This window comes from Onychostruthus taczanowskii, unplaced genomic scaffold, assembly GCF_017590055.1.
Source record: "Onychostruthus taczanowskii isolate IOZ18803 unplaced genomic scaffold, ASM1759005v1 scaffold39, whole genome shotgun sequence".
NCBI classification, from domain to species: Eukaryota; Metazoa; Chordata; class Aves; order Passeriformes; family Passeridae; genus Onychostruthus; species Onychostruthus taczanowskii.
The window spans coordinates 423907-450747 of NW_024501348.1; the positions used below are offsets into that span (position 1 = coordinate 423907).

The 26841-nt window shown below is 37.2% G+C and overlaps 1 protein-coding gene across 1 annotated transcript in view; it reads left to right on the top strand.

The window, feature by feature from the left end:
- The first annotated feature begins 647 nt into the window (after nt 1-647).
- MMS22L (MMS22 like, DNA repair protein) overlaps nt 648-26841 on the top strand; it is an 88837-nt gene continuing 62643 nt past the window's right edge. The window contains exons 1-11 of the mRNA XM_041412335.1: nt 648-925; nt 2036-2223; nt 4431-4556; nt 7725-7777; nt 10539-10626; nt 10728-10902; nt 12039-12132; nt 14136-14266; nt 18098-18211; nt 19278-19457; nt 24864-24926. Of these exons, the coding sequence (XP_041268269.1) occupies nt 2045-2223; nt 4431-4556; nt 7725-7777; nt 10539-10626; nt 10728-10902; nt 12039-12132; nt 14136-14266; nt 18098-18211; nt 19278-19457; nt 24864-24926 (1203 nt within the window). The 5' untranslated portion in view covers nt 648-925; nt 2036-2044. The remainder of the gene's footprint in view (nt 926-2035; nt 2224-4430; nt 4557-7724; nt 7778-10538; nt 10627-10727; nt 10903-12038; nt 12133-14135; nt 14267-18097; nt 18212-19277; nt 19458-24863; nt 24927-26841) is intronic.

The following is a 26841-nucleotide window of genomic DNA, read 5'->3' on the forward strand; positions in this document are numbered from 1 at the left end:
AACTTACAGGAAAGATGGGCCAAGCCTATTTATAACAACATGTAGAGACAGGACAAGGGGGAATGTGTTCAATTTGAAAGAGAGTAGGTTTAGATTAGGTGTTAGGAAGAAATTCTTTACTGTAAGAGTAGTTTAGCACTGGAACAGGTTGAACAGCGATGTTGTGGATGCCCCAACCCTGGAGGGGCTCAAGCCCAAGCTGGATGAGGCTCCGAACGCCCTGGTACAGTTGAAGTCACCACAAAAGGGTTGGAAGTACATGATCTTTAAGGTCCCTTCCAACCCAAGCCATTCTATCATTCCATGATTCTGTGGGCACAAGGGAGGCAGCAGAACAGCAGTGCCAAGGCGGTGGCGTTCATGCACGAGGCGCCCAAAAACCACTTGTGGTGGCTAGCCCGCCAAGGGATACCCAGCCGAGCAGGGAAACCCGGAGGCCTGTCAGTCCTGGGAGGAGCGGCGGGCGGCGCTTCGCCTGGAGTGGGCGGGGAGGGACGGAGAGAGGAAGGGGAGAGGAAGCGGGGGAGAGAGAGGGCGGGAGCCGGCGAGGAGGCGGAGCGGGAGGAGGAAGCGCGGCCGGGGAGGAGCGGCCGGCCGCCAATGGGCGCCTTGGCGCCTGCGCAGTGCGCGGGTGGCGGCGGCGCGCGGGCCGTACGGAAGGGGCCCGGGCGCGGAAGGGCAGCGGCGGCCCGGGCGGCGCGCAGGTACCGCGCAGGTACCGCCCGAGTCCCTCTGCCGCCGGCCCGCGGCTGGCCCGGCGGGGAAGCGCCTCCGGGCAGAGGGCGGCGGAGCGGGGCCGAGGCGTTACACGTGCGGGTCGTGTTCGTGGGCGCGTCCAGGCGGCCCGCCGCGCTGCTCCCGCCGCGTTGCAGCTCCTGCCCGCGGATTGCAGCCGCCTGGAAGGTTCTGCTCGGAGGACAAGAAGGTGCTCGAAGTGCTTATTTGTTTCCGCTGCATCAGGGATGTGGTAGACATGTATGGAACTGATGGGAGTTATGGCCGGGAAGCTATGCCCTCTTAGGTAACTTTTCCCCCCAGGGGTTTCTGTCGTGCGGGGCGATTTTGATTCCCCGGACTGAAGAGGCTTTCCTTAGGAGCTCTTGCGGTTGAGAGCATTCCCTTCAGCTGCCTGGCCCGCTGGCCCAACACCCGTACATACGGTCCTGCTGTAAACTGGAGCACAGAAGTCATTCTTTTCCTACCTGCCCAGCTGCCTGCTCTGCAGGAATGTGAATGGCTGTGAGAAAGTAGAACAGAAACTGTTTTCTTCTGGTTTTTTTCCCTTGAGCTTATATTTTAGTTCAGCCTCTGCATTACCAGCTTGTAGCCGTTGTGTAGATTAGTTTCTGCAAGAGCCATATCAAAATCTACTAGCAAAGAAGCTGAAAACTTTAATTTAGCGTTTTAGTTATATTGTTTGCATATTTTTAGAGGATTCTCTGACACCTGTTGCCTAGTTCTGCTCTTTCAGTATATTGTATAAAATATGGATACACTAATTTTAACTGTGTAGTGAACTTTTGTGCATAGTAATCCTTCTTTGGTTTTGTTTCTCTTTTTTTTTTTGATACCTAGGTAGTTAGAATTTTTTTCATATTGTGAGCCTGTAGTACATGATGTGCTTCCGTAGCACAGTTAGTCTCATCTTAAAATGAAGTGTTGCTGGAAGTAGCTTTGTAATATATTCCTGCCCTGTGTTATAACCTACTGCTAGTCTAACCACATCACTAATTAATTTAGAGAGCCAAACCAGAAGAAAATGTTGGTTTTTTTTTTTAAAGTCACTGTTGTATGTTCTTGAACAGGTTCTGTTCAGTGAAGAATTTGTGGTTGCACAAAGGTGCAGAATTGTGTGACAGGCGTGTGACCATAATTGTCCTTTGTGGTGTCTCTCAGCTTTTACTTCAGCGTTACAGTTGGTCAGATCTATGTCCTCACTTGAACTGAAGGATGACATGGAGTTGTAACAATGAGAAATTTATTTGAAGAAATGCTATGAGTATTTTTGTATTTATCTGTTTATTTTCTGGGCCAGGTGAAAACAATGGAGGATGACTTTGGGGCTTCCTCCGCATCCCAATTCCTCACTGAAAGCCTGGAGCTGGCGATGGAAGTGGAGCATGAGAGCTCAAGGCCGTCTTTCTTTTCTTGTGCTTTTGACAGCCAAAATGGAGGGAGAAGGTTCTCTGCAGAGTCTTATTTAGCAAGTGGGTCTCTTAAGAGGTATGGATTTTTTTGAATTACAAATATAAAAGCCTTCTAAGATGTCTTTCCACTTGTGTTTGGTGCCTTTGAATGCTACGCAAGTTTCCAAATCAGTTTGTTCTCCAGCTCCTCTGATCCTGAAATCAACTTGGCAATACCAAAGCAGGAAGCTCTGCTGTGTTGATAAACAGCTTTGAATGGTGCTTTACATGCAATTTTTAGCTTTCTGAACTTACTTTTAAGATAATGTAATGGATGTTTACAAGCTGTTAGGATAATTCAAAACTGGCCTGTTGGGCAGCAGCATCTGAGATCACTTGAATCTCTGAGGAAGCTTCAGCACTGCTTTTCCCAGTAATGTGCTTTATTAACTGCTGGCCATTTTTCTCTTTTCCACTCTGCCTGGCTTTCCCAAATTGCTGGAGCTTGTCCTAGGTAGTAGCTTTAAGACCATCTTTCTCAAAGCTTAACCTTTGCATGCATTCTGGATTTAAGGTCCTGAAGACATAGGCATAGCAAATAACTATTTTCTGTGAGATTTTTAAAAAGTCACTTTGGTTTAATTGTTATTTCCCTTACTGTCTGTTGTTCAGCTTGGTTTTCTGTGATGTTTGTTCATCTTACAGGGGGTGTCTTGTTTTTCCTACAAAAGCCTGATCTTTCTGTCTGTTTCCTGCCAGGTGTTCTATTTTGTGTTGTTACTTTATTTTCCACAGTGTTTTCTGTCAAGGCTTAAGGGGGGGTCCACTGCACCTCCGCCTTTCTTTGTCTAATTTATCATATGTTTTAGTTACATCAGAGCACATTCATTCAAATTGACGTCAAGTAGATGATTGAGGGATCCTGTATCTGCATGAATATATCAGTAGTGGATTCCACACTGACAAGGAAACATTTCACCTGAAATTGTTTCTGTCATTGGAACTCACTGAGGAGCTTGTATGTAGACAGGTTTCCCAGTCACTACAGTTGTGATAACACTGTTCTTCTACTGTGTGTTCATGTTGTCTGCCTGGATTGCAAAGTCCTCGAAGAGCCTCCATGTGAGGGACCCTTCTGTCTTTGTTGCTTGGAACTGGAGTAGCTAGTTTATTTATTTATTTAATTGCTATTTAATTTTATTTTAGGATTTAATTGCTAGAGGCTTCAGAACAGTCCAGTGTTCAGGAAGTTACCAAGTGAACTAAAGTGTTATGAGAGGTTGAGCTAATTATTCAGCAGATTCTCTTTTTGCCTCTGAGAATGAAACTGGAAATAGTGCATAGTTCAAGCAGAATATGAATTTGGTGTGCAATCTAATGGAAACTAAGTGCTTGCCTAGTATATATTTTTAACTTTTAAAATAAAAAGTTTTTACATAATTGAGAATTGAGCTTCCTCTATGTGGGATTATTTTATAAAAGGCAGTGGGAAAATTCTGAAATAATTTACCATATTGTCATGCAGCTTGCTGCAATTTTTTCATTTGCACAATTATAATGTTTTAACAACACAGGTGTCTGATTTTCTCCACTTTGAGTAAGATTGTCATTCTTTTGCTGCAATTTTTTTAATGCATGTTAATGAAACATTTTTTCATTTGCACAATTATAATGTTTTAACAACACAGGTGTCTGATTTTCTCCACTTTGAGTAAGATTGTCATTCTGGTGTTACTTAATTTTTCTTTAACAAGAGCAAAGGGTAATTATGGCCTAGTGTTAGCTTGGGTTATAATGACAAGGTCCCATTTTGACCTTCATCTGTTCATCTGCATAAAAGTGTGCTTTTAGCAGTGTGTTCAGTATAAATATTATTAAATGTATGTAAATTAATAAATGTATTTTCTAGCATTAGTTACTAGCTATGTAGTGTGCCTTGAGACAGATCTCAAGCATACAGAGCAGTGTGTTCTCTTACACAGCAGCCTCTTCACAGTCTGTGTGTTATATCTCAGCTCCTTTTTAACTATGAAAATACATCAAGGGGGTAACCTGTTAATTTTTGTTTCCAAAATCTACTGTGACCTGTGACTACATCCTGTTTTTATGCTTTTGAAGCTAGGAGTTGTCATATTTCTATAGATGATATTGCTATAAAAGGTACAACTGTCTTTGAGACATCTGTCATGTACATGTTGTTGATACATTCAGAAAGTATTGGTGGTACATAAATCAGCTGTAGATATTGTATTCCATAGGTTTATTACTGGAAAATGTATGAATATTGTTGGCTCTATTTTGCAGGGTTTTGCTGAGATTAGATCCTTCTCCAAATGACTATGAAGAAAATACAGTGGAATTGTTTGGCTTTCAGTGGGTTACTGAAATGGCATTAGTTGAATCCTGTGGATTTCTCTTTGGATTACTTAGGTATGATAACATTGTATTTTATAATTAATCCACATCTGTAATTATACCTGCTGTAAGGGTGTAGCAAACTTCACATTTTTCAAAGTAGCATCATAAAAGACTGTGAGCTGTGCAATGCATCTAAAAATGATTAATGCTGTCTGTTTAATGCTCCAGTAAGTGATGGATAAGGCACAGATGGAATTGCAGGAAGAAGTACATTGTGTCACGGATTCTTAATATTAGGTGACTTATTATTAAGTTTCTAAGTAGTGTGATGCATATCTGAGGCATCACCAGATAAAAAAAATAAAATTAAGTATAGTTATTACAAGAGTGTTGGGGTTAATTTAGAAGGGTCTAGCTTCAGAATTATATGAATAGACTATATAAGATTTCCTTGAATGAGATTGTGCTACCCATATAATGGAAGTTGTCTTTTGAATATATTTAGTCCTTTTTTGTGCATAAAGGAAAGTGGAGGTTAAAAATCAAATACTATAAATGTTGGATGCAGTGCTTTCTTCAATTGTTTGGATTAGGATAGCTTCAGCAATCTCTTCAGATACAGTTACTCAGTGTTTGACTAATTCAATGTAGATGCTTAATCTGGTCAATGCAAATACACAGATCACTGATAATCCTCTTTACTACTGATAATCCTCCGGATGTACAGCACATACAGAGAGTGGATGGGAGAGGAGCTTTTGTATGATTTCACAAATATATGTGATGTATTCCATCGTTCCTTTCATTGCAGGGGATTCTTCCATGCCTTTAGGGTATGACCAAGGGCATGATGTGCAGCATGATTAATAGGGTCTGGCTTATTGGAACATGGTGACATAGATGACTGGAAGTGTATTAAAAGCACTATTATTTAGCTTTGCTTGTTTGATGCAAGCTTTGACCTCACTGTATTTTTTTAAAAACCCCAAAGAGATAAAGTGGAAGATAGGAGTATAATTTAGTTAAAAGTTTCAGTATTTAGTCTGATTTTTAACTGTTCATTAGCATAAAATCACTGACAAAGGAATGTTGAATTAAATGGCTATTTTTAAAGTTTTTTCCTGTAATACAAATTTCTCTGTAATTGTAATAGAGAGGAACATAAGGCATAATGTGGTTTTTAAGTTATTCAAGCTGTACATTCTTTAAAACCTACTGACCTGGTAGGAATAATGGATTTCAGCTGATTCTTGGTTGCTAAGTTGTCTTTTGGTGTGACAACTTCCTCTGCAAAGGGGATGTCTCTGCAAAAGCATTCAGTTCATTTGTTCAGTCATAAAATGGAACACTTTAATTTAGAGAGCAGTTGACAACTGAAAGTAGAAAAGCTCCATTTTCCACTGAGGAAATTGAGTACATTAAGTACAAGTTACAATAGTTTTTGAGGATAGGGTGGCTATAAATAGTTAAATTTATGAAGTACAGTTAATATCTATATTTAAATATATGCTTACAGAAAGCTAGTATCTATTAATGTCTGAGATTATGCTTAATATTGTAATTTAAAATTATTTACAATTTTTAAATATTGTAATAAATAATAGTATAATGCAGAACTTCAAGTTAAAATAATAATTGCATAGTAAAAATTTTACTTACGGGTTTTCATGTGATAGATGTGTGAGTCAAAGTGAATGAGACTGTGTAACCATTTAAGTGGCTATATTAAGATCATATATCTTTGATTAAGAAACAAAAGTAGCAGTTTGTCTGTCAGAATGTGTATTTGCAAATCAAATGATTTCATGATTAACAGCCATGAGGATCAATCCTTGAGGTATAAATGCAAATTGAAACTAAAATGATTTCTTTAAATGATGGTATTTTTGTTATGTTTCTTGTGCCCAGTTTGTGCTTTAATTTTATCAGCTCACTGTGTTCTGTCTTTGTCAATTCACTGGAGAGTATTTTTCTTTTTTTTTCTGTGTCGCTCCTTTCTGGTACCTTCCTTCTCTAAACACCAATCTCAACAGCCCTGTTTCATAAAGCCCTCCTGCTTCAGACTTCCTTCCTTTTTGCATGGTTGAAATCCTTGAAAAAATGCAGGCAGAAATTCAACTTTGATTTCAAAACAGACAAAAAACTCTGCGACCCACCTAAATGATGGAAGGGTAGCTGACATGGCTTTATCCAAGAAAACAAGATAGAATGAAGTGAGATAATTTTACTGTCTGTATGCACTTTAATATACAATTTACAACCTCTAGTTTTGTCTTTTAGATGCTTCTTGTCTTTTAAATGCTTGCTAGTTTTCAGGGTTTTTTTCTCAAGCACATTTGATTTGTGTTAGATCCAAGTAGCCTATTTTAGAATCCTTCAGTAGTTGTTGCTTTGACTGTATAAGAAATGAGGCAGAGAGCTCCCTCCTCAATTTATGCATCACTTTCTTTCAAAAGTCTGTCTGACACAGTTGTGCTTTTCATATATTCAGTTTAGTACTGCTTTATCTCTGTGGAGATTCTATTGGAAGACCACTTGCAAATAAAGTTGTAACAGAATATGGCTGAGTATTTACCTGTGTTACAGCTTTTTTTTTTTTTTTGAATATTCATTTGCAGTGGCACTGGGTTTCTTTAAAAATGTTCTCTTTCCTCTCCAAAACTGAACTGAGCTTTAACTTTTCTGAAGACACCTCCTTTTTCTCTACTCTATTTGTTGCTGTTTATGCTTTGTGCTGGAATTAAGGAGCTGACCACCCTAAGCAGGAAGCAGGAGAAGCTGCAGACAGGATGTACTAATGCACATTCACAAGTGGATTAATTTAGTGTGTACTGAGTGTATGCCATGAGGGCTAACTTTTAGGTTTACTCTGTGGTCAAATATGAAGCTGAGTTATGCTTGTGGTAAAATCACTTGCAGGGAATGGCTTTTGAGGGTTTTTGCCTGTATTGTTGTTTTTTTGCCTTCCCCAATATTCAGCCAATTGTTTTGGGATTTTTTACTGTGTTTAATGATTTATAAACATGCACAAAGTCTATTCAGTGTCATCCCTTCACACTTGGATATGTCCATTGCCTTTCACTAAAACTCTTTTCTGAGTTACATTTTCATAAGCTTTTTCAGAACTACAAAGCAAGAAACACCTCTTACCTTTCTCTGTTCTATTTTGCACTTACTAAAGTGGAGTTAAACAACTTTTACTTATATAAATACCATAAATCTTTGTATTCCTTTAATTAGGCAACAGATATACAGACTGGAAAACCTAGTACAAATGAGTTCATCTGATTTTGGTAAGTTTTATGAATTTAATTTGACACTGCAATAGGCAACTGACTACCTTTCATTAAAGAAGTAAATTCTCACAGGTCACGCTTGTGCTTTGACTCTTGACCAAGGGATTTTGGAGTGTGCCTCAGAACAGCTCCTTTATAAGCAGCACAAAACTGCAATAAGGGTAGAAATACAGGCAACCACGTGAGGTAAAATAGTAGGGAAATAGATAGTGGAAATGCTGGGAGTCAGTTTGGAACCAGATTTGCCTGTAATGGTAGATGCACTGAGCAATCCTTAGTGGGGCATTTTGCATTAATTTTACTTAAGGTATTTAAGGTCACCCCAAGAGCAGAATTTGTCAAAACTATTAACTCTTTTAATTAAAAACTGAAAATTTCATTGACCATCCCAACAATTATTTTAGTTACAAAGGTAGTGGCTTGGATTTTTTTTCAGTGTTTCACTGGCTAACATTTAAACAAGTTAGTTAGATTTGCTTAGTTTTGAGTTATTTACAAACTTATTTTATCTTTGCAGTAGGATTGATGAAATAGGATCGCTCTAAAATGCTTTCCTTCAATTAAATACTGCGTGAGAAGCAGCATGTTTCTGAAGGATTATTGCAGCCTTGGGCTTGTAAGTTGAAGGCTGAATTACTTAGCAAGTGGAGAAGTTCAGTAATTACTCAGAAATAAACTGTCTGTAGTGTCTTCTCATTACAGATAACATGCTAGTGTTCTATGAGTGAATATTTTTACACATTACTATTGTTTTTTTTAATATTGTGATGTTCTGCCATTTAAATCGTTGATGTGAATTTATCATCAAGCTTCTTTCACGTGCAGTTCATCATCAAGAAACTGTTCTGTAGGGGTTTTTTTCACTTAAATTTAAGCACCTGCTTGGTTGCCTTTTCTTCTTTGTATCCCATTCTTCCACTTGTCAATTAAGTTAGTAAAATGAAGAACTTGAATTTTGTGCTTTGCACCAGGCTTTCTTTGTGAATCAGAAGCAAGTCACTGATTCAGCTGTGACTCAGTTCCCCCTTTATAGAAGTGGGCTAGTAGTAGAAGGGTGTCATGAGGATTGAAGTATTTAAAGTGGTCAGCAGGGTGATGTTAGTCATTACTGATGTCTTGAACAAATGTGCTGTCACCGCTGTTTAAAACCCCACTTAAGAGTTTTGGCTCAGTAAATCTATGTTGTACTGTGTGTTCATATAGGTATCAATATTGTACATTAAGTTTCATTTCCTATCAGTCTTGATGAGCTTTGGAGACTTTGTACTGAGAACTGTCTAATGTAGAAGGCATATGAAAATACTGTAATATAAATTTTGTTTAAACAGAGCTTCTGAGAATTTAGGATACAGTATTTGTTATTGCTACAAATCAGCAGTCATATCTATAAATAATTACTTTAACAGGATCAATTCACTCTGTTCTAAACTTGCGGTTCATTACCATGGCAGATACTATGGCTTCTGGTAGGGTGCAGATAGGCTGCACACTGGAATATTCCGGTGCTTGTACCAGTTGGTTTGCTTTGCCCACTGAGTGTTGTTGCTCAAAAGATGCTGAGGCTTATATGCACAGAGCTTTATCTTTGACATCTGTAACAAGTGTCATATATGAACTTCCATGTTAATTGGAGTAGAAGGGGGGGAAAAAGCAAAAGGGAGAGTGAGAGCAAGATCAAAAAATGGGAAGACTCCCCAGTGGTCAGCTGGGGAGAGGAGCAAGGAGAACTGTCTTTCCCTGGCTGCACAGCCCAGTGTAGTAGGTAACCAAGAGTTTTTGCCATGCATCTCCTCTAGGGTGATGCACTTTCATTTGGTCCTGCTCAAGGTCCTCATTTGATGCTTACATCAAAGATGCTGTGAATAAACAGCATGTGTTGTAATCAGGTACACATGTTGCAGGCTGACTGACTGCTTGCTAAGCTTTTGTGTGTATATATATTGTTGGGCAGTAGTTACTTGGTATTTAAATGACTGTGTTTTGTTTGTTATGCACTAAGTTTCATCTTTCTCTAATATAAGCTGAAAGCTACAAGGCAAGGTGTTGGAATAAATAAGGAGTGATTCTCACACAGTGGCAATAACCTCCAGTGAATCTCTGCTCTGATGGGGGTGTTTGATCTTGTAGGTGCAAGGTGAGGATGGTAACACCATGAGAACAACAGCGTCAGAGAACAAAGGAAAGCATATAGCCAGAATAACTGCCTGAAAGCATACAGAGCTGCAAGTGAAAGGCAGGATTGTGAATGGATGGCTCTTAGCATATACAGCTACAGCTTCTGTGCAACAGTGATGTTTCCAAGGAAAAGTTACAAAGCATATTTACAAATAAGTTCACCGTATTGAACTTATTTGTACCTTATTATTGAACCTTATCACAGTTTAAGTCTGTCAAGAGAAAAGGGTACAGATAAATTGTTTTACCCATGTCTTTACTGAAGGTGTCTTGGAAGCAGTCAGGAAGCAGGGCAGTAGGGATGAATGATTTCTTCTAGCACTGAGAGTACTTACCCTCACCTTTCCTGAGGGTCTTCTTTTTCATCTGTATCTGGTTATGTGCCTGAGATGATAAGACAAAGAATGGGTCTCTCTGGCAAGATGACATTTAGAAGTGGGTGTTTACCATCAGTCTCCTCCCAGCTTGTCCTCAGAGGATGTCTTTCCAGTGGTCTGGTCTAGTTACAGTGGAGAATGCAAATGTTAAACAAGTCATGTTGTGCTTGTCATCTGCTTTAAGCTACTGCTCTCTTTTACTTCAGGTCAAACTGCACACTTGCACTCTGAAGCAGAGAGCATCAGGCATCAATGTCTTAAGTTTTTGCATTATGTGAAAGTTTTCATCTTCAGGTGAGATTTATACACATTTTACTAAATTGGGTACTGAGCTTTGTATAGCTGCTACTTACCTGTTTTCTGATTGTGTGTATTGTATTTTTCTGTATATTCAGGTATCTGGAACCCCCTAAGGTAGAAAATGGAGTGCTGCAGCCTTATGAAGAACTAGAATCTCAGTTACCATCAGTGTTGGTGGAAGAGCTTCATGCTTTGACTGTGCACATTGGTCACCTTTGTGAACTTCCTAGCAATGTCCTCGCAGCATTTACTATTCAAAATCAGGCAAAGGTTGATGTCTCTTTATAATTTTAATTTTTTTTATGTGGCGTTATGTATTCAGCTTGAAAAACTTTGGCTTAATATAAGTTCATCTTTTTGGTTTGTGGGGTTTTTTTTTTCTTTATTAAGTGCCATCCTGTACTTGGTAAACACAACTAATTGGATCTAGATTTTCTGTTGTTGTTTTATTTATCTGTTTTTGTTCTGTAGCTTTAGAATTCTTCCTATAGTATACAAATAATAATACCAATTACAGGTAGATAAGTAGGCTTGAATTAGCATAGCTTGTTTAAATTTTTTTTTTTTAATTCCTTGGTGTTTTTCTGTAGAATGTTTAAATTTTCTGAGCATCTCAGTAGGAGGGGCATTTCTTTAAAAATAAATTCTGAATCGGACTCAGAATGGGAAAAGATCTTTAAAAAAGAAAAGTGCAGATGTGGAAGGAGGCACAGCAGCATTAAATACTACTGAGGTGTACACCATTAGGATTTGTGCATACACATAGCTAATGCTTTCAAATCTTTTATAAAGCCAGAAAAGGAATTTCAGGCTTATGTTGTATAAACTAGTGTATAGAGAGCAATGATCTGCTGAGAAGCAGAATTTTGGATCTTTGTTTAGCTTGTCAGTAGCGATTGAGCTGATTAAAAACAGTAATTTCAAGTAAATTTTTAGGAAGAGAATACTAAAATTTTGGAGTTATTTTAAGAGCTCACTTTAGCAATTTTTGTGCTACATAATGCTTCTCTGTAAAGAAAAGGTTAACTAAGGGTGTTGTAATTTGTCAAGCTTGAATCAAAACTTCATAAATAGACTCTTATAGGCAGAATTGTAATGAAAGTTTTTGTTTGTTTCTTTTTTTTTCTTGAACTGAATGGTGTTTGTATTTGATCATAGATATCCATAATGTTAATTGCAGTCCCTCTTAGAACATCAAGTCCAGCCATTACTCCAGCACCTTCACATTCTCCACTAAACCGTATCCCTAAATGCCACATTGACAGATTTTTGAATGCTTCCAGGAATAGTGATTCCACCAGTAAATGTGGGCAGCTTGTTCCAAAGTCTGACCACCCTGTCTTAGCACAGTATCCAGAATTCACTAAAGAAATGTTAGATATAAGTAAATATATTTCTAATCACAGGTTTTTCCTCCATCATGGCACTTACTACATCTCCATTTGGATATTAACTGGCTAGTATTAGAAGTTCTTCATGTACTAAGTGAAAAACTGAAGAGTAAGTATGCAGACCTTTTTTTTTGAACTCAATCTTTTACGTATGACTTACCTAACTTTCCCATCTTGATTTGTCCAGAATCAAAACTACTTTTGGTAGTTTTTAAGCATAGCCGTGTTTAATGGGGTAAACTCAGATATGGTAAAGGTAGGTTCTTTCTGAATCATCGTGCAGCTCAAATTAAATAAAATTGTATTAGGAATTTACTCTGTCAAAACAAAGATCACAGAGTTCATACTCAACTGATGCAACATACTAAATATTTAATAACAGTGCACTTCTTGACATCACAAATAAAAATGCATTTACAGATGTCCAGAATGCATAACAATAAATGGCAATTTGATGACAACAATGTAGGAAAAGTGTCTAGGCATGGATGAGAACAAGGATTCTTGGAGGAGAGAATTTGTATTGCTAACCATGTGTGACACTAAGAAAATATTGGGCAAAAGGAGAAGCCTCAATCAGAGTAGCTTATAAAAGTACAGAAAGAAAAGGGCAAGGCAATATCTTTAAAAAAAAATTTATAAGGCTTTAAAAGGGCAAAAAGTAAGTTGATAAGAGTAAGCTGTTCATAGAAGTTAGATTAAAAAGGTCATAGAATGCAATTGAAAAACCCAATTTCAGAGTAGTTCAGTTTGCTGAAGAACTGTTAAAATACAGAAGAGAACTTTATTTGCTTTGTGAGGCTTATATCTGTTTTCCATGTCCATTCTACCAAAATAAATCACAAAAGTATGTTCTTTTACAATTGGTGTGTCACTGCAACCATACCTTCCCTCACACCTCCTGATTATAAGCTGTGAATATAAGTTCCATATAGGAATTGCAACAGTTGAAGTAATGTTGAGGTATAGAAAGAAGGCCCTATATGCTTACCCCAGTAACTGGTGTTGAATCTGAACTCTTGGATTAGCTTTTGTCTGCTCTGTGTGCTGTCACAACACAGCCTTGCTCCCACTGACAGATTTTCTCTGTTTCTACATTACTGTATGGTGTGTAGTTTGGCTTTTTGTTCCATAATTCTAAGTTTCTTTCATAATCCATTGTGGGATTTGTTTGCCTTTTTTAGAGCATTTTGGAGAAAGGATAGTGAAACTGTTGGAGGCAATTTATTTTCCAGAATTCAATGTTTATTTCTAGATAATGCTCTGAGTTATAATGCAGTCATCTATCTTTGTAAGAGAAAGCTCGCGATTTTTAACAACAAAATTTTTAACAACAAAAAAACTAGTCAAGACAGTTATATCTCTACATACATTATCTTGTATTCTCATGTGCTTAGAATTTCCTAGGTTTTTATCTCATTCTGTTAAGTGTTCTGAGTGTAAACTTCACACTGCTGAGACCAGTGGCAGGATAGTGGATTCAGGGCTTCACCTTATATTTCCAGGAATAAAATACAGGCTGATTTTACGTATTGTCTGCTCCACTGATGGCAAGAGAGATGTACTGTTGAAAAGCTTGTGGGATAAGATCTTACAGCCTCTTAACTTCACCATTTTATCTGTTAATGCCTACAAATGCTCAAGTTGGAACATGATCATGCCAGCTTTCTACATCAACACATTCAAAGGAAAGTGTTAGACCTCTCCAGAATTGTTTGTCATCAACTTGCATATCTGCAAAACATGTCATGATTCCAGAACATGCGCACTGCCATGTGACAAAGAGGAACTTGCAGATAAATAAATCTTTATTCCTCTGCAAAATCTGTGCCAATAAAAGGCTGTAACGTGCCAAGCTTTTTTACTGTCAACCTGAATAATACCAGATTTCAGTGCAATGATGAAGATTAGCTTGAATTTAGGATGAGCTTTCTCACATGAATTTATAAATTAAAATTACATACAGATCAACAAGCCAATTCTAATATATATATATATATATATCTGTATATATATATATATATATCTATCTTATCAGAGAAATCTTGTCTGTTTTATATTGCTAGAACCAAACCTGGAACTAAACAATTCTACTTTTCTTTTGTATTTTAGGACAAGTTGTATATGCTAACCATTTCATTAATCTAACTGGAGAGAATCTAACCAATATCAGTTTATTTGAAAAACACTGTGGAAATCTCATATCTGATTTAATGAGGCTGGCCATCAACAAATATACAAAGGTAACTCTTTTTCCTTATGTAGGCCATGGGCAGTTAGATGCTTGTACTGGGAACCATATGAATTGGGTATTGCACCAGTGCATAGATGACTTCTTAGTGCTTAGTTGTAAATGTTACGTATGGCTTTGTATTTCCATGTTTTAAAGAGTGTTATTTGTTAGGAGCTCAAATTGTGTTATATTTATTCATGACCATCTGGCAGTTGAATGAGACAGTAATATTGAAATGCACTGTGTACAGAGCAGAAGTGAGTGCCACATTTTCCAAGTTCAGTGTTCCAGGTTTAATGCCAAACATGGCACAGTCTAAAAGGTTTAGATAAATGCAAAAAAAAAAAAGTCTTTTCAAACTCTCTGAACAGGAACAAAAAGAGGATAACTCTAATCCTGGCAGTAAGCTAACTGGACTCTTAGAGAATGTCATATTACAATTTGTTGTTGCTGTGTGCCTATTTCCACCACCTCATCTTTCTGTTACAGTACTTCTGCATTTGTCATGGGAAAACTTTGCTGTGTCTTCTCTTTTCCTTTTTCTTTCCTTCTATAGCTGCAGTATTTTTCTCGCTTGTTTTGAGCACTCCAGAGCTAGAAAGTCATAATAGCTCCATATAGCAGCCAGTAAAAGAGCTGTGTAATCTTTGTGTCATTGTGAAACCTGCATTAGATGGACATGTGTGGTCCATGAATGCAGGACTGAACTATGAGAAAAAATAGCAGTGACCACTGTATAATTTGTTTTCCTAGTACAAAAGCATAAGAAATAGAGTCCCTCTTTTTCATGTTACTTTTGAGGGTGTGGGAAATGACTGTACTAGCCTTTGATAACTGTTTTTTTAAAACACCTTCCTGTGGAAAACTGTTACCTTTTAAAATCAGTTTTGATCTATTAAATTCAGAGAATACTGCAACTGTCTCCCCTGACAAAAGGCAAATAGATGAGAGTAATATTTTATAACAGAAAATTCAAATAGTATCTATCTGTTGAACACAGTGCTTGATGGTAGGCTTGGAAATGTCAGATGATGAAATGACAGATTCTACATACTTTCACGGAGCCACGTTACAAAGAGAGAAGGTTGTTTTGCCGCTGCTTTTTCTTAAGCTTACTCTAGGCATGGGCCACACTGCTTGAATTAGTTCTATTTGAGATGAATTTCTGAAGTGAAGCTTGTGCTGTTGACTCCTATAGTATGCAACCTGTGACTTCCTGTAATGGAGACAGCTTCCCTCAAAATAGTTGAAAATGCAACTAATACCCCTAGTAGGTGGCACCATCAGCTCATCACTAGGGCTTTTGGCTGACAACATTCATGAGTGCAGCTCTTAACGTTTGTGGATATGCTTGGAAAGAGGAACATAAACTCTAGTGTTCAAGGCTCATATTTTCAGATTGGTTTCTTGGGCAGCTCTGATATCAAGGTGCTTGACTTGGATCATGGACTGAGTCCAGGATGCTCTGAGGCATATTTGTCAGAGAAATATATATCTGTGGATATTTTTCTTCTGTCTTCAGCAGCCACGCCTCTGGCACCAGAGCTGTATTGTCCCAACAGCACCACAATTTTGGGTTTTAAACATTCTTACCAAGATACTGAAATGAGGATGTTGTGAGAGGAAATGCAGAGTAGCTCTGAAGAAAACAGTATCATGGCTATCCTTAGTCTAAGCAATATCTGTATGGTGTCTTGCTTTAATAGTAGTACCCAGACTCTATCCTGAGCAGATATGCACATTTCCTGCCGGAAAGATCCTGCAATCTTGTAGAATAGCACAGTAACAGATGGAAACAGTAGGTGAAGAAACTTTGCTGCAACAACTGGTAGTCCATATAGGAAGCATGAAACTAATTTCTAAGATAGTTTCTATGCCTAATACTTCTATAAAAACCTCCAGTGTTGGAGTGCATCTTTAATAAGTAACTGCTCATTTCCAGTGGATCTGTTTTGCTCTTTGGTGGTGAGTCATAGCCAGTTATTTTTGAGGCACTTCAGTTTTGGAAAGTTAGTAGATAAATAATGGATTTTTTCAAGAGACTTTAGTGGCCATACTATTTATTCTCAAGATAATATTTACATAAAATTAGTTCAGGTCGTTGAGAAATTCCTGTAACCGGTCTTTAACTAAAAATGTGAGGAGAGAAATATTGTGAGTATACATGGAAAGTGAATAAAGCATTATTTAAAATAGATCAGGTTTACCATGCAAATTTCATAGGATAAAGAGGCTTCTTGAGAGAGAGAAAAAACAAGTTGTTTCACTTATCATATATGAATGTAAGTTCATATTTATAATTAAAATTACTTAAACCTGATTTGTAGCTGTATGAAACTGTAGTTGTAAACATATTCTAAAGGTGAATGATAAATAAGAAGTTTGCATCCTAATGGAATGTTATACAGATTTGAAATGATTGGTGATATGCTTGTTCTAACTGTGAAAGTGTAGGTTTTTACTCATTCACTCCCACTTCTATAATGTCTCACACAGCGGCTGCTGTCACTGTCACTGGCATTGCATATTTTGATTTAATTTTTAATTTGCACTGTTAGGTTTCCAGATTCAGAAATTATTTTAAGTGCCAGTGTGATTTGAGAATAGCTGCACGTGAATGGATCAGAAAAAACATATAAAAATTCAGGCTCCACCTCATCAGATGTGGATGGCTAGGAGTTAGTTGGCTAAACTAGTCACCTGAGGTACTTTTTATTGTCATGGAAGGATAACAACAATTCTGCAGTGAGATTCATTAATCTCTCTAGGTACCTATTACCCTCGGTTTGCTTTAGAGAGGTGTAGGTTGGTTATTCAAACTAGGACTACTCATTGTTTAGGGATAAAATGAGTAGAAGCTGCTTTGTTTCCCTCTTTTCTTTACGTTTCTGCCATTGTGTCCTTGCTTGAAGGTAAAAGGTGCTGAACTAAGCTCTTTAAGCAATGCTTTTCTCACAATTTTTGCCACCTCTGAATTCTGTTCAGTGGGTTCATGTGTCTAAGGATAGAGTAAGTGAAGTTTTATCTATAATATAATTATTTCAAATACAGGTCTGGTAGATCTTAAAATCATTAAAGCATACAGAGTTTTTAATGTGTTTAGCACTTCCTTTTGCTGTTTTGTTTTGTTTCACAATTGAGAATGTAAAATTGAAAGATGAATCAGAAGAAGACTATTTTGCATTTGAAATGCATCAGTCTGAGTGAATTTTGTTAAATATGGAATAGTAATCAAGTAATGTACATGATCTGAAATATGCTGTTTTCTGCATATTAAAAGAATGCCTTGCAGTAAATTTACCGAAAAGCAGATTTTGTGAAATGTTGTGGGAACATTAACATCCTCATCATGCCAACAACAACATATTCTACTAGCATTATGCCTAGTCATTAAGGATTTTTCAGTTAAAAATAACAATAATAGCTGGTAAATAACTTGAAATCTTTTTCTTCTGAAGAACATCAAGAAAATGTAATCAATCATTTTCTTTTCCCTACTATCAGACAATGAATTAGTATTTATTGTAACTTCTTTTCATTTAGGATATGGAATGCTATTTTTATGTGATTAAATAATGTCTGAGAGTGCATCAGAAGAAACTAGGAAATAGCACAACCTATAATTTATGTAGAATTAGGAAAAAGTCTATGTTGTATGAGAGAGATATTTGGGATGTTAGTGAAATAATGCACCTTTGAATGTGTAATTGTAACTATATTATTTATTTGAAAAAAAACCCCTCAGACCAAACAGCCAAGACAAGAAGAAATATTGATATATAAAACAGCATTTCAAAAATTAGTACTTCTCTGAATAATTTTATTCTATATTCTCTTTCAGGTGCGACCTTCTGAGGCTCTTACCAGTAGCCATTATTCCTGTCCGTGCATTAAAGAACTATGGATTCTACTTATTCAGTTGCTGGACCACAGAAATAAAGGGTCTAATACAGAGGTAAAGGAAAAATACTGTTACGTGTGCAGTACAGTCACCAAATGTCCCCATATGGCCATGAATGCACAGATCTGATGGTAGAACTGAAATCATATTTGCTCCAGGAGAACTGCATGCTGACTGTGATGCTTTGGGTTGCTGTCTTGAATGTGCATCAAACCCTGACTCTAGATTTGCAGTGTGCTGTTGGGTTATGACCTAGGGCCTTGATAAGGTGCACTCCTAGTGCTAAAGAAAGCAAAGAAAAGGAATATACTGTGAAATTTCTATTCTTTTTATGGAAGAGCAAAATACAAAAAGTCATGTTTACCTATGTTTAAAAAAAATTTATTTGCAGATTCTGTGGTATGTCACGCAGTGAGTCATCTCCAGGCATTAGAAACATTGGGTGCAGTCAGAACAATGATCCAGCTAGCTCATGTTTCTGTCTTTATTACCAGGACCCAGCTAACGTGGGTGAAATACACATGCAAAGCAGTCCCAGAGAGCTTTCTTAAAAGTAGAAAAAATAGGCACAGGCTGTAAGAAGTAGTAATATTGTGATATAGGCAAGGGTCTGAGTCAGTGAGAATTAATCAGTTTATCAGTGCTGGAACAGACTGTGACAAAACAGGGAACTGGGATCTCTGCTGTCTTTCAGATTGGTTCTCCACCACCTACTGTATTCCTCTTGGTTAGGATAGTCTGGCACTAGAAGTTTTTCAAAAATATGTCATAACAATTCTTCATTAAAGAACTTTAATCTTTCTTTTGTGAGTGTTGGGGCACCATCCTGTCTGCATGTCATCAATCCATCAGCTTGTAGTTTTGCCTGTGAAGTATTGCACTGGTGGCCCAAGCTTGTCCTTTCACATTGCTTTCTACTGCCATTTGAGAGACAACTTTCTAAGGCAGCCTTGAGTTTTCTGTGGAAATACAACTGCTTTTTCTTACTTTTTTAAATGACTGTCATCTTGCTTGTTCTCTGTAAAAGCAAATTAATCAATAGGACAGTGTTGTAGAGAAAATTGTTAACATAGGTTTTGTTATTGAAGACCGTTCAAATTACCTTTTGCATTTTCTACAGTGTTTCTGGAGCTTGGTAAACACAACCCTGAAGAATATCTTTGAACGGCCAAGTACTTCTGAAGGTGTGTCTGGGTTTGACACAGTTCAGTGTAAAGACCCACTGAGTTTTAGCTGGTGGATGATGAGTCATCTGGCACCACTCTACCAGTTTGACCGTAATGGAAATCTAGATGAAAAGGTGGGTATGCTTTTTTCTAAATACCTAAGAATTGTTAGAATTTATTTTGATCTCTTTGGTTATTTTTGTTGACAGAAAACAATTTGTTTGGTAATGCAGGAATTTTCATACTCCTTAAAAGAAGCCATTTTTAGATTGGAAGTGTTAAGATGTGCTTTGTACAAGTTGGTAAATGTTCTAGGAGCTCCAGATATATTCATGTTACATACCAGATATTCACTAGAGTAGTGTGTGAAGGAAACTTGAAATATGGCAGCTAGTTAGTAGCACATATACTTAATGACGTAGCGTGTGTTTTAAGAAAGTCTGCCTGCAGCATAAATGCTTCACTGGATTTGTTGTTTTAGGAACTGAGCACATGAGTTTGTGGTTTTTGCAGTATGAACCTCAAACGCTGACTGTGTAATTATTAATGCCACTTATTTTTCTAAAGTGATAGCTCTGCTCTGGATAAAATTCAGTCTGTCTAATTGCATTACCTTTGCATCGCAGCCATATTTGCATATTTGTGCATACAGCTTCATTTTTATGTTGGTATGCTACCAATAGACACTGTCTAATAACTTGAATTCAGGTTTTGGTTTAGGAAACTTGCACTTGCTGAGGCAATTCATCCATTTTGAGATGTATAAAAGTGGACAATTTTCTTAATTATCTGTAGAGGAAGCTTGTTAGAAGCCAGTGAGGTGGATGAAGACCCAGAAACTGTGGGGTTTGGGCTGTTTTTGGTGTAGTGTGTTTTGCTTTGGTTTTTTTTCCCCAACAGTGTTTTTTGCACTAGGGAACTCTGGTCATGCCATCCTCCGTCATTTCTCCTTCTGTTCTTTTATGCTGTCACTGTTATTCTTTTTTTTTTTTTTTTTCCTTTTTGTTTTGGGATTTTCGTTTTGCATTTTTTTTTTTTTTTTTTTTTTTGGGGGGTTTTTTTTTTTTTTTTTTTTTTTTTTTTTTTGAGAGGGAGTGTTTGTGGTCTCTTTGTTCGATTTTGGGGGTTTTTTAACCTTTTGGTTGCATTACCCATATTCCCTAATTTTCTAAGTATAAACTGTGTGGCATCTTCTACAAACTGGGCTTAATTGCCCTTTATTGTGAATTATCTTTAATTATTTGTAATTTAACAGTGCGTATTAAAATTGGAAAGGTGATACCTTCTTTCTGTTAAAATTGGTGCTGTGATTTCCGTTCCTGATTTAGGATAAAGGTTAAAACCTGGAAATGTGTTTGTGAACTGCAAATCTGTAAGAAGGGAAGAATGATCATGTGGGTTGAGCAATTTTGATAACTTAAAATCACTCTCTTTGTTTTTAGATCTTTAAAAGCATTAAGTCTATAAATAATGAAAGAAAAATATTGAAATTCTGGGAATGCTTACAAATCCTAAGCAAAATTAGACTTTCCAAAGAAAATAAGAGAATCCAAGAATTACTTGCAAATTTGTTAAAAAAATTTTAAACATAGTGAAGATGTGTGATTCAGTCCTTGAATACTTAATTGAAAAACTCATGACCATGTCTGTTTGCTAGAGAACTTGGGCCATGTGGGATGCTTATGCTTCTTCTGTTTGCCAGTTTACAAATCCTTCAGGCGGCCATGGCAGGCTGCTTGTTATCATGTGGCAAAGTGAAGCAATTTCTTGCACATTTATGCAGTGCAGACCAGGTCTGATTGTTACTCTGAAGGTTGTCTCAAGCTTCCCTTGGTTTTGCATGTTACTGCCTGGTGGGGAAGAGGGACGCTGTCCAGAGCGGATTATAGAGGGACCTGGCAAGATAGAATTACTACACTTCTGCTTCTTAGCGGAATTTAGAAAATGAGAAAAGGTTATTCCCAGGTGAAATACAGAAATCGGTGTGAAGCACACATTTATACTGGGTTTCTTATATTTAATGCCCTAATCCAAATACAGAGATACTGATTACTTTTATCACTGGGGGTTTTTTCCTGTATCTCACTCTGATAGATACTCTGTATTTAGCCTCATGAGAGATTATTTTTTTGCTCCAGGCACTATATTATTTACATAAGCCAAAAAAAAAGATGTAGAATGGAAAAAAGGATTCCTGTTGTTCTTATTTTAAAATGGGAATCTGAGACACAGTGACAGGAAGTGACTTGCCCAAGATTAAATAATACTTTTCCTTTAGACCCCACCTGGGAGAAGAGAATTTCCAAGTTTTGATTTGTAAATCATGAGACCATCCTGTGCATGCTTCTCTTGATGTTTCCAGTAGTCTTTATGTTCAAACTGTTAGCTCTGCTTTGCATTTCTGAGTTACTGTGTCCAGGGGTCCCTGTTCTCATACAAAAAAAAAATCTTATCAGTAACATCAGGGCCTTTTCACCCACCACAGTATTATAGTCTGTCACAGACAGGTTGATGGTAACCATCCCTTTAGGTCCTGTTCCCCTCCTTGAATTGCAAGCTCAAAATATTTTTTGAACATTATAAGGTAAAACAGTCTGTGATAAGAACTTGTGCAGTCAGTAGAATTACATGAGGACTCTGTTGTCCTGTTTTGTTGATTAAACATATGATGCAATGGTTTTGTGACACATGCTTCCTTTTAATTAACTGTGATCAGAGATGGGAGAGTGAAGTGTCGTAATGATGGTTATTCATGTGCTCTGTAGCAAAAATTGCCTCTAAGCCTATGTCATCTGTGGAAGATTTTCAATTTTTTAATGTGGTCTGCATGGCTGTAAGGTTGTTATGAAAGCTTTTAAAATTCCAAATAGGTTTCAGACTTGCTTCTTTTTATTTTTTCCCCTTTAGCTTATAAAATGCAATTTCAAATACGCAGTGATTCATATATATTGAATATATATTTCACATACACGAAACCACATTTTTAAACTAGAAAGTTTTGGACAGGTTTCTTAGAGACTGTTCTGAGGAATGTACAGTACGTGTCTCTTTCTATATTCCCCTGTTCAGGTCCCACTTCACTCTTCTGAAAAGTAGGATTTGTATATTTAAAACTCAGATGGGACCTGATGAGAAAATTTGCCACTTCTGAACGTTGCAGGGGTCAATTTTAATATCCTGTAGGCTAAGGTAATATAGGCAGAGTTACTTGGGGCTAAGAATTCTTGCCTTTGAATGGAATAATCTGAAATGACTATGTGGCAAGATATGCAAACCTGGACTTCCAGCTAAGAAGCCTAATATGGCTTTTCCAGGTACTCAGCTGTTAGTCCTTGCAAAAGTTTCCTCCTGCAAACTCAGCTCAAGTTTTTGGTTTTAGCAGCACTTCTATGCACTGTGTGGTCTCTGGTTCTGTTGATTTCTAGGACTCTCTGGGAGTGGAGGGATGATGTTTTAAGACACAGGGTTTGGAGTTGAAGGTGTAGGTTCTATGTATGTTTTGACAGGGACACATTGTAAACAATGGTAAACAGGTGCTGTGCCATATTGCCAGTGCAGTAGGGAATATTGTTTGGATATAAATCTATTGGGATTTAAATGAAGCAAGTCTCTTAAAATATAGATACAATTGTAACTAAAAAGAGTGCACCAGGTGGTTGGTGTCCTTCTTTCCTGAGTCTGGACTGAACTTGGGTGCCCTCTTGTAATCAATCCCAGTTGGTGTCAGGAGTTTGCCCTAGATTACTCCAAGATCTTGTAAGGTGATCTGCATACTGCAGACAAGCTGGAACCTTGACAATAAACACCTGTTGTATAAAACATGTGTCCTTGGTCAGTGGTACTGCTAAAAACATGTTCTAAGCAGGCTGATTCAAACATTCAGTGTTCTCATAGACATTTAGCATAACTCTAATATCTACTTACTGCTGCCAAAACTGGCCTTTTAGTAGTCCCTTAGCTTTCCTTGAAATCTGCAGTAGGATGTTGCCTGTGTGTAGGTATTCACAGAATATCAGATTCTAAAATACAGTCAAAAATCAAATTTACATAATGGCCAGATCTGTCTGGAAATGCTGATTGTTCACTTCCTGGATTTACCTTTTGTTGAAGTACTGCCTTTACTCCTTGACTATCTGTTGATGCAATGTCTTTTCCTGACATGATGGTAGCTCTGGTTTCATGATACAGAGCCTTTGGCACCAGTAACAGCTTAAATCCTGTTCACCACTCTCGGCATGATATGCCCTCTGCTGTTCTGGCACAATTTTTGGTGTCCAATTCCTGTGACCTAAGTCAGGCCCTGTTCCCTTTTTCATTCGTTCTTCCTCTCCTAAAGCTCTGTGTTGATTCACTGTTCTGGCTTGGAGTCCCACAAACAGAAGTACCAGAACAGCTGAGCAGTGGCATGCTATAGCTGTGAGGGCAGAAAGAGGAGCACAGGATGAGGAAGAAGCAGTGGGAGTTTCGTAACTGATACGGGTCAAGTTCCTGAATCATGAAATCACAGCTTTAGTGTAACTTTGTATAGATCAATCCTTTCATTTATATTTGTTCCATAAACAGTCTATGGGCTGTGACTTGCTGTCATTGTCTGTCTTTCAGTATTCTCTTTTTCTTGTTGTGCAAAAATGTAAAGTCACCAAGTAGTCAAATAGTGTTGGATGAGTATTAGTGCATTTTTAAAAAGAATTAATTTTTAAAATTATATTGGCACTTGCTGGAGTTCTTTGTGAAACCATCACCAAGCCACACCATTAACCAGTTTAATCGGTAGCAGAGGATGGAACACAATGGTCTTGCTGTTGGAAAGTAGTTATATTTCAATTATCGAAGCATAAAATGCTTTGTTGTAAATTCTAAGCTGATTTTTAAAGGACAGCTATCTGCAGAATCATGTACAAGGCTTAACAGCTGTGGTAGTGGAGGGAACAAGTAAGGCAGGACAGTGATGGAAGTACTACGTTCACACATCTAGTTATCTACAGAAGCTATGAATGTAGCTGTATGTAAGAGATGATTGTTGAATCTCCTAGAAATGTAAGTGTATTGGCCTTGTTGCTTTTTTTTTTTCCTCCTGAGAAAATGGCCTTAGTTAGAAAGCCCTTTTCTTTCCTGCTTTGCATAAATAGATGGGGAAAAAAAAAAGCAAGAAAATGTTAGATTATACCCTTCCTTCTCACTCCTTATACCTTCTTTTTTACAGAACATTAAAGAAAGAAACTGTAAGGCATACTGCTTGAGCTAATAAAAAATGGCTGATGCTTTTGCATCTCTACTAGAAGTGAAGGTTGGGATTGCAAATGAGTCACCTAAAGTGGTTCAAGTTGCATACTTCTTATTTTTATTAGCTTTTTGAGAGCTAATTTTTAGGACAGTTATCAATTACATTCATATAACAGAAAAGCTCTTTTTGGTGATGACTACTGTATTCTGTCATAAAATCAAATATTTCTGGAAGTATTTTGTCTGCTTACTTGTTATTACTTAGTGCTTCCTGTAAGGGATACAAATGCTATTTCATGTTGATAATTATTTTTCAGAAACAGAAGGAATCCAATTGGAAATTTGTGGAGGAACTCCTTAAAAAGTCCACTGATGCTCAAGTAAGTATATAAAGGAAAGAATAATGAACAAGGAAAGTGTCAGGGATGCTTTCAGGAAAAGACAGTGCATGAAACAAAGTCCAACTAACAAGTATATTTTTGGAGTTGTAGTGTTTTTATCACTGGTAAATGAACAACCTTGACATAGCTAAACTATGACAGTGTACAGTTCCTTCCTTGTTAGCACTTCCACTTGCTTTAAAGTGCTTGTGCTTGATGCTAAATTGTCAGATAAAGAAAAAAGATAATTATCCTGGAAGGGTAGTATATGGCTTCTTAGACAAGATGTATTCAGAATAAGAACTGGATGCTTAGAAAATGTAAATCAGATACTGAATGTAAGGATATCAAGTTGAGGAGACATGATGAAGGAGATAGTCAGTTGCATTGAAAATTCAGCTATATCCTCATCACAGCAGGAAGGTGACTTGCCTTGCTGAGCAATTTGTCTTACAGGCTTGAATCAAACTCTTACTGATAAGGTTCTAGTTTCTGAGCACTCATTTCATACCTTATCATTTTTCTTTCTGCAGAACTGTTAATGCAATGCTTCATGGCCCAGAGGTCAGAATTGACCTCCTTTTAATATGCTTTTAAATATGCTGTTCATCAAGTTTCTAAAATAAGTTACATAGTAGCTCTGTAAATTGGTTCTGAAGTCGCATGGTACAAATTGCAAATGTTGTATTGGTAATGCCTGAAAAAATAATTGATTTGTGTATGTTTAAGACAAGAATAAACATGTTTATTTTTTCATTTGGTGTACGAAATGAAGAAAAATCCTGCAAAGTTCTGTTGTTGAAAGCAGAAGGGGAATCAGTTCTTTCAGTTTTTTACATTATTATGACTGTCTTGCTCATGGAGTAGCAACAACTGTAGTTAAAGCTGGAATACGGAACAATACTTGTTACAACTTTTTGACAAGAAAATATTTGTGGCTGTTGGGAGAGTTGAAATGATAGCATGATTTTTCAGATTTTTAATACTCTAAACATAAACTATTATGCTTGGCTATGTAGTTGTAGTCTTTCAGCTTAAAAGATTAAGTCTTTTTGAATGATTTTACAGTATATGACTGAAAATACAAACTGTGCATATACATTAAAACCACAAGTGATGGCATTACTTATTGGATGTTTACCATTCAGTGAGAGAAGTTGGAGAGATTTAGATAAGATGCATAGAAACTCAGTAGCTTATTAGCTGTCTTCCTGTTTGCATCTTCTGTATTGCAGCAACCTGAGACACACATTTGTAGTTAATGTTCTTTTCTTCAAAATAATCCCCTTTTCTTGTATTTATTATTTTGAATAAAGATTACTTTGAAGCAGAACATACATAAAATACACAGGTTTTGATGATTCTGTTAAATAAGTATTGAACTGTAGACAGTTTAGAAAGGCAGCTATGTGGTCAAGTTCGGAAGACTTGCATATTGAGTCAGTTATGCCACAGTAATATGAAGCAAATATGTGTTTTAATTTCCAAAGGCAACCACTGTTGGAATTAAAACAAACCATCATTTGCCAAAGACATGGTTGTAACTATTACCAACCATCTAAGGAGCCATCTAGTTTATTTCCTTTTTTTATTTGTTCATTATTTTTTCTTGCATTATGGAGTTAGCTGCCCGAGGGAAGTGCTCCTTGGGGAACATTAATTCCTATATGTGCATGCATGAGTGAATGGAGTACTTTATTAAAACACACATCCTGCTCCCTGTTCTTGCACAGCAGCCTTCTTGATAGTGTCTAGGAAGGAGAATTCTTTTGCCAGTAGACATGTCCATCTCCTCTGTTGATCTGTCAGCTTCAGGTGGCCACTCCTAGCTTTTGTCTTATCCTTTTGCATCTCTTAAGTATTTTTCAGTCCAGAAAATGTAGTAATGAGATATCAAGAAGTCATAGTGAAATGG